Below are 7500 nucleotides of genomic sequence, written 5' to 3'. Positions count from 1 at the left end.
GAGGTTGTTTGGTAAAACACACGCACTGTGGGACTCCAACACCTACCAGCCTCTCCCTCTTCCCTCCCGTCCTCCCTGGAAGGAGAGTGGGATAGAGAGAGAGGGGGGCTGGAACGAAGAGATGAAAAGAAGTGAGTTGGTAGATAGTCTGGGTAGCTATTGGTTAACTATTTAACTATCTGGAAGTAAGCATTTCACTGTTTAGCCAAAATCACTCGGAGTGACGCCGTCAATGGCATAACAAAATGTGCGTGGGAGAGTAGCCAGCATCACATACACTGCGTAGCGTACACTAACGTAATTGTCATGAGAATTGTCTTGTATTTGTATTTGCTATGTTCGCTCTCCCTTGTGAATTGTTGTTGTGCGTTCCTTTTGACTCACCTTATATGTCCTACGGGAGCCACCGTACCTGCCTGTGTGAGGAGAGTTGTGAGGAGAGTCGTAGCTAACACACCCAAGCAGTTTATAAGGAATTTAGCTAGTCTCGCACGTTCTACATAACAGTATTCCCTACTTGAAATCGGAGATCCTCGCATTTCCCAGCCGTAGCCTGCCTGGGCTATATGCCTGTGATCGAATTTAACACAGGTAGGCATAACCTTATGGTTGTCAAATATGTATTATTGGCCCTGGCAGTTAAACTTATCAACACGAAACAAACTCAGAAAAAAATAAACGTGCTCTCACTGTCAACTGCGTTTATGTATACATATGTGCATGAACATAACAAGATTCAACAACTGAGACATAAACTGAACAAGTTCCACAGACATGTGACTAACAGAAATGTAATAATGTGTCCCTGAACAAAGCGGGGGGGGGGGTCAAAATCAAAAGTAACAGTCAGTATCTGGTGTGGCCACCAGCTGCATTACGTACTGCAGTGTATCTCCTCCTCATGGACTGCACCAGATTTGCCAGTTCTTGCTGTGAGATGTTACCCCACTCTCCCACCAAGGCACCTGCAAGATCCCAGACATTTCTGGGGGTAACGGCCCTAGCCCTCACCATCCGATCCAACAGGTCCCAGACGTGTTCAATGGGATTGAGATCCGGGCTCTTCGCTGGCCATGGCAGAACACTGACATTCCTGTCTTGCAGGAAATCATGCATAGAAAAAGCAGTATGGCTGGTGGCATTGTCATGCTGGAGGGTCATGTCAGGATGAGCCTGCAGGAAGGGTACCACATGAGGGAGGAGGATGTCTTCCCTGTAACTCACAGCACTGAGATTGCCTGCAATGACAACAAGCTCAGTCCTATGATGCTTTAAAACACCACCCCAGTCCATGACGGACCCTCCACCTCCAAATCGATCCCACTCCTGAGGCCTCGGTGTAACACTCATTCCTTCGACGATAAACACGAATCCGACCATCACCCCTGGTGAGACAAATGCGACTCGTCAGTGAAGAGCACTTTTTGCCAGTCCTGTCTGGTCCAGCAACGGTGGGTTTGTGCCCATAGGCGACGTTGTTGCGGGTGATGTCTGGTGAGGATCTGCCTTACAACAGGCCTACAAGCCCTCAGTCCAGCCTCTCTCAGCCTATTGCGAACAGTCTGAGCACTGATGGAGGAATTGTGCGTTCTTGGTGTAACTCGGGCAGTTGTTGTTGCCATCCTGTACCAGTCCTGCAGGTGTGATGATCGGATGTACCGATCCTGTGCAGGTGTTGTTACACGTGGTCTGCCACTGCGAGGACGATCAGCTATCCGTCCTGTCTCCCTGTAGCGCTGTCTTAGGTGTCTCACAGTACGGACATTGCAATTTATTGCCCTGGCCACATCTGCAGTCCTCATGCCTCCTTGCAGCATGCCTAAGGCACGTTCATGCAGATGAGCAGGGACCCTTGGCATCTTTCTTTTGGTGTTTTTCAGAGTTAGTAGAAAGGCCTCTTTAGTGTCCTAAGTTTTCATAACTGTGATCTTAATTGCCTACCGTCTGTAAGCTGTTATTGCCTTAACGACCGTTCCACAAGTGCATGTTCATTAATTGTTTATGGTTCATTGAACAAGCATGGGAAATAGTGTTTAAACCCTTTACAATCAATATCTGTGAAGTTATTTGGATTTTTAAAAGACAGAGTTCGGAAAAAGGGACGTTTCTTTTTTTGCTGAGTTTAGATAACAGCTAGAGAACTTCCGTACATCACACTGTCCCGTACACTTGACCTTATTTTAGCGGGCAATAAACGTAATACTTCCAGGTCAACTGTAATATGAATACCATTGTAAAGCACAATTTCTCCCCTTTCCAGCAAAATCAATGATGAGACTTGATGCTGCCCGTCTCTGCTGATTGAAGAAGCCAATGCGCCCCGTAGGGTCTTTTTCAAAATGGCGGAGGGGGAAGCGAAGGCTACTGAGTGATAGTGAAAGTGGGAGATATGTTGTATGGGGAAACTTCTTCACCTCTAAAATGTAAATAAAACACTATAAAGAGTTTATATAATGTCTCATTACGTACCTATTTCAAGGTTTGTGTCGAATTTTTATCGAGTTTTTAGGGCGGCGCTAAAGTTCTCTTCACAAGTAAACTGTGGCTGTCGCGGCTTTTGAGAGTCATGATGGCTTGCAGTGATGACGCAACATAAAAAAGTACTATTAATTGAATTAACTATTGATGAACTCACGAGTAATTAACTTTACACTCACCATGGATCATTTCTTGTTTTTAATCAACGAGAGAAGTGCTACCCCTGGTGGAGAGAGGCTGTGCGACACACAACGAGTGGCATAACGCGTGCCGTACGTCACAATGTAACGTACAGCGTCAAAGGGGTCCGTTTTTTAAACTTTTCTCCAATACTATCGGTCCAATAACATGTCAATCAACGCTTGAGTAGAAACGTAAGTCCACAACCCGGATTTTGATGCCAACACAGTCCCTACAGTCCCATTCGTTTTCATTGCAGCCTCGTTTGAATGCCGCGGTCATGCAAAACGTGTACGGAACAGTGTTGGCTACCTGTACTTTCTAACTACACGTGTCACAATTCCAGATGTAACAACAGTCTATGTTCTGGCAATATCTCCCTTCACTTAACCAGCACTGCTTTATAAACAACCAGGTCTAGTTCTTCAAAATAAACAGTATTCTCTCTTGAGTCTTCAATTTTTCCAGCCGTAGCCTAGCTAGGCTATATTCCAGCGAAATCAACACAGGCAAGCTGCAAATGTTTTCAAATATATAGCCTATTTGAATGATGATCCTTAGCTTACACATCCCAATACATTTTATACTACATCTGTATAGCACTACTGTACGGCACATCTGTATAGCACTACTGTATGGCACATCTGTATATCACTACTGTATGGCACATCTGTATAGCACTACTGTATGGCACAGCTGTATAGCACTTTATAAATACGTTTGATTGAATTTGATTAATAGTCTACTTAGCATAGGGAAAATCATAACAATTCCTGTAATTCCTTTTCTACAAATGACCCACGCCGTTTACCTGCATATTTTCCCAGCATTGCTCCGCGTAGACGCCAGAAAATAGACTTGCTTTCCAATTTGATGCGCTATGATGCAATAGACGTTGCTGATGCTCATGGCCTGTCTGTTTTCTCTCATTCACTCAAATGCATTCTCCAGCGTGAGCACGCTTGTACACGCGCTTCATTAAAAAAATGCTTTTCCTTTGAATTGGGCTTTAGTGACTAAGCATGTGACAGTTTATTTTGGGTTGTATTTGAAACAGAAGAGGGTTGAGTGTACGTGTTCAGTTATAGGGGGTGTACAGGGTGTTGTGCTCACTCTTCTTCAATCCAGTCACGCCCATCTCTTTCTCCTGGCATTTTACCTCCCTCTTCCTCTCTCTCTCTCTCTCTCCTCTCTCTCTCTCTCTCTCTCTCTCTCTCTCTCTCTCTCTCTCTCTCTCTCTCCTGTGTTCCCATGGGCGTGTGAGTGTGCGCTCCTGTGTTGTCAGAGTCCAAAACTCTCGACTTGTTAGGACAGAACCCTGCACACACACCACACACACACACACACACACACACACCACACACACACACCACACACACACACACACACACAACACACACACACACACACACACACACACACACAACAACACACACACACACACACACACACACACACACACACAACCACACAGTTAATGGACAGCCTTAATGCCTGGTATGAATTAGGTGTAACGTATTGGTAGATGTATCCCATCACTGACACCTCTCCTACTCACCTACCTCCCTCCTTTCCTTCCTCCCTCCCTCCGTCCATCCCCCTCTCTCTATGGGCCTAACCAGGACTCTGGGGCGGCATGTGAATTAATTACAGAGAAAATCTAATCTCTTCATCCATACAGAGGAGAGGAGAGGAGAGGAGAGGAGAGGAGAGGAGAGGAGGGGAGGGGAGGAGAGGGGAGGGGAGGAGAGAAGAGAGAGGGGGGTGAGAGGAGACGGAGAAGGTAGTCTCCACTCCTCCCTCTCCTGTCCTCTCTCCTTCTCTTTCCCCCTCCTCTCCCTCTCTCCTCTACTCTCCTGTGTTAAAGCTGGTTTAGCCGGTGGGTTGGCATGAGGAGGGGATAAGTGCCCGGCTGGTTAAGTCAGTGGTAGAGTACTTTAAGGGGATTTGAGGCAGTGGCTGGCATGGGGAAAGGTGGGAGAGGGGCTTTGAATCAGATTGGGGAGGATAGAGAGAAAGAGAGGGGAACAACAAAAAAGGGAAAGAGAGACAGAATGAACAAAAAGAGAAAGAGGTAGATAGTGCGAGTAGGAAATAAGGTTTTCTGCAGGAAATAGAGAGATTGAATGACAGAAGATAGTATAAGTCTCATATCCCCCTTCCCCTCCTTTCAGAAAACGATACCGATTGGGTGTTGATATCACCTCTATGGGTTTAGGGTTTGCGAGTATATGTGTGTGTGTGTGTGTGTGTGTGTGTGTGTGTGTGTGTGTGTGTGTGCGTTGGGGAGGTGTCTAGGTTAAGGGCAGAGGCTATCCTGTCTGATTTGGCTTGCTGACCCCTCCCCCTTCTCCTGGGGGGACAGGGCTAATTTCAGTCATATATCCCCCTCAAGGGGCGAGCTGCTGGACCGCCACAAATAACCCCCATGAGCCCCCTCAAACCCCCCTCCACCCTCCCTTCATTCCCCCTTGCTTCCATCCCCCAATCTCCACCTTTCCTCCCAGCTGTAGGGGTGATGACAACGTGAGTTAGCCGTGACGCTGACAGAACTAGCCAGGCACAATGAACGTCCCCAGACATCTCTAGCAGGGCCAGGCTGAGATGCTTACACCCTGAGGGGCTACATTATCATATTTTACAGTACACACACAAACACACACACAGACAGTGAATGGTAACCTAGTTGTATTGTAAATGTAGGGGATTTCTACGCTAAAGTTGTATTGTAAATGCAAAGGAAATGCTAAGCTAAAGTTGTATTGTAAATGCAAAGGAAATGCTAAGCTAAAGTTGTATTGTAAATGCAAAGGAAATGCTAAGCTAAAGTTGTATTGTAAATTCAAAAGAAATGCTAAGCTAAAGTTGTATTGTAAATTCAAAGGAAATGCTAAGCTAAAGTTGTATTTTAAATGCAAAGGCAGTGAATGCTAAGGTACATTTCTATTGTAAATTGTCTGTACCATAGCGTAAAAGGAATGGTAAGCTAAAGTATGCTAATAAATGAATGGTAAATGGTAAAGTTGCATTATAACTGTAAGGGTAAAAGTAGGCTAAAATAAAGTGAGGCGAAGAGAAAGCAAAGGGTCTCCAACAACAAAAGCATTGTACATATTTTCCAGCAGGCACACCAGAGGTGGAGTGTGTTTTTGTGTGCGAACACCTCTTTATATTGTTGTCGTTTTCCCCCCCGAAAAGAGACATGAGGGAAAATAAGAAAATTGATGAATCAATTTTCCAAATGACCCTTATTCATATGTAGAGCGGGACCCTGTATTACATTCAAGCACTTTACAACAAATGGGGGTGCCATGGTCTGCCACAGTGATGTATGTGTGTAGAGGAGACCACAGGCACACACAAAAGGCTGCTATTTGTCTGGCTGCTCAGGGGACGACGTGCCACATCAAACCCTTAGCCACATCCCTCAGCTACCTACCCCCACACACACACACACACACACACACACACACACACACACACACACACACACACACACACACACACGACGACAAACACACAGCACACGGTATGCAGTCGACACAACGACTAACATTCACAAAACATGCAAAAAACACACACACACTGGCTGTACGGGAGCTGTGAACGGAAGAGAGCTGCCTGCAAGGTGTGTGTGTGTGTGTGTGCTAAGGGGGAGAGTGGGTACCTGCAAGGCTGGTGTGACAGAGTATGTTTGGGCTGATGGCTGAGGCCACAGGGGCACTCACACACACACACACACACACTGCAGCAGAGCAGCTTTTAGTGTGGTTATTAAAAGTGGACAGAACTCTAACTTCAAACGGGGAAAAAAGAACACTTCAAAAAAGTTTTTTTACAGGAGGCAAGAACACAGGGATCGTGTGTGTGTGTGTGTGTGTGTGTGTGTGTGTGTGTGTTCAGTATGTGTGAAAAAGAAAGCAAGGAGTAGAAGGGTCGAGGAAGAGCGTCGGAAAAGCAGCAGAGATCTGACCGCTGTGAGGAAGAGAGGACGAGACCAACACTCCGATCAATTACAACCTTGACTCTCTCTCTCTCTCTCTCTCTCTGCCTCGTTCACCCTCTCCCTCCCTCTCTCACACTTGTTTCTCTTCTTTTCTATAATAAATCATTTCTCCTCGCTCCTTTCATCCCAGAGAGTCGACTGGGAATAGGGTCGAGGGTGACTGAGGGAACGAGTGAGTGTGTAAATGAAAGAGTGCGTGTCTCTTACCTTCTCTCATCATGCCCGCGGAGGGACAGCTCATATAAGAGCGAGAGAGCGAGTATATAAATGAAAGAGTGGACATTTCTCTCTTACCTTCTGTCATTATATTGACTGTTAAAAATCTCAAGTAGTAAAACGTCCAACCCATTCTGTCAGTTAGAGAAGGATAGAGTGAACGTATGAATGAAAGAGTATTTATCTCTCTCCCCTCTTACCGTCTCATGCAGGCAACTTAAGAATAGCATGAGTGTGTGAAGAAAAGAGTGTATCCTACCTTCTCTCATCATGCCGACGTTTAGACACTTCATGAAGCGACAGGCTTGGCAGGACTTGCGTCTCCTCTTGGTGATCTCACACTCGTTGGTGGCAGGGCAGCTGTACTCAATGTTCCCTGTGGCAAGGCATGTAGGGAGGAAGATAGAAGGAGACACAGTGTTTATTAGCAGCTAGTGGGGACACACCACTCACACACCTCCTCCTCTCTCTCATTCTTCCCCTCTCCTCTCTCCTCTCTCTCTCTCTCTCTTACTCTCTCTCTTTTCTCTCTCTCTCTCTCTCTCTCTCTCTCATCTCTCTTCCTTCTCTCTCTCTCCTCTCTCTCTCTCTCTCTCTCTATCTCTCTGTATGTGTGTGGA

The 7500-nt window shown here is 46.0% G+C and overlaps 1 protein-coding gene across 1 annotated transcript in view; it reads right to left on the bottom strand.

The window, feature by feature from the left end:
• LOC111962943 (estrogen-related receptor gamma) overlaps positions 1-7500 on the bottom strand; it is an 87843-nt gene that overhangs the window by 44113 nt on the left and 36230 nt on the right. The window contains exon 4 of the mRNA XM_070443278.1: positions 7140-7256. Coding sequence (XP_070299379.1) covers positions 7140-7256 — 117 coding nt within the window. The remainder of the gene's footprint in view (positions 1-7139; positions 7257-7500) is intronic.

The sequence above is a fragment of the Salvelinus sp. IW2-2015 genome, linkage group LG4q.2, assembly GCF_002910315.2.
Source record: "Salvelinus sp. IW2-2015 linkage group LG4q.2, ASM291031v2, whole genome shotgun sequence".
In the NCBI taxonomy this organism is placed as follows: Eukaryota; Metazoa; Chordata; class Actinopteri; order Salmoniformes; family Salmonidae; genus Salvelinus; species Salvelinus sp. IW2-2015.
This window is presented reverse-complemented; position numbering and strand designations above follow the sequence as displayed.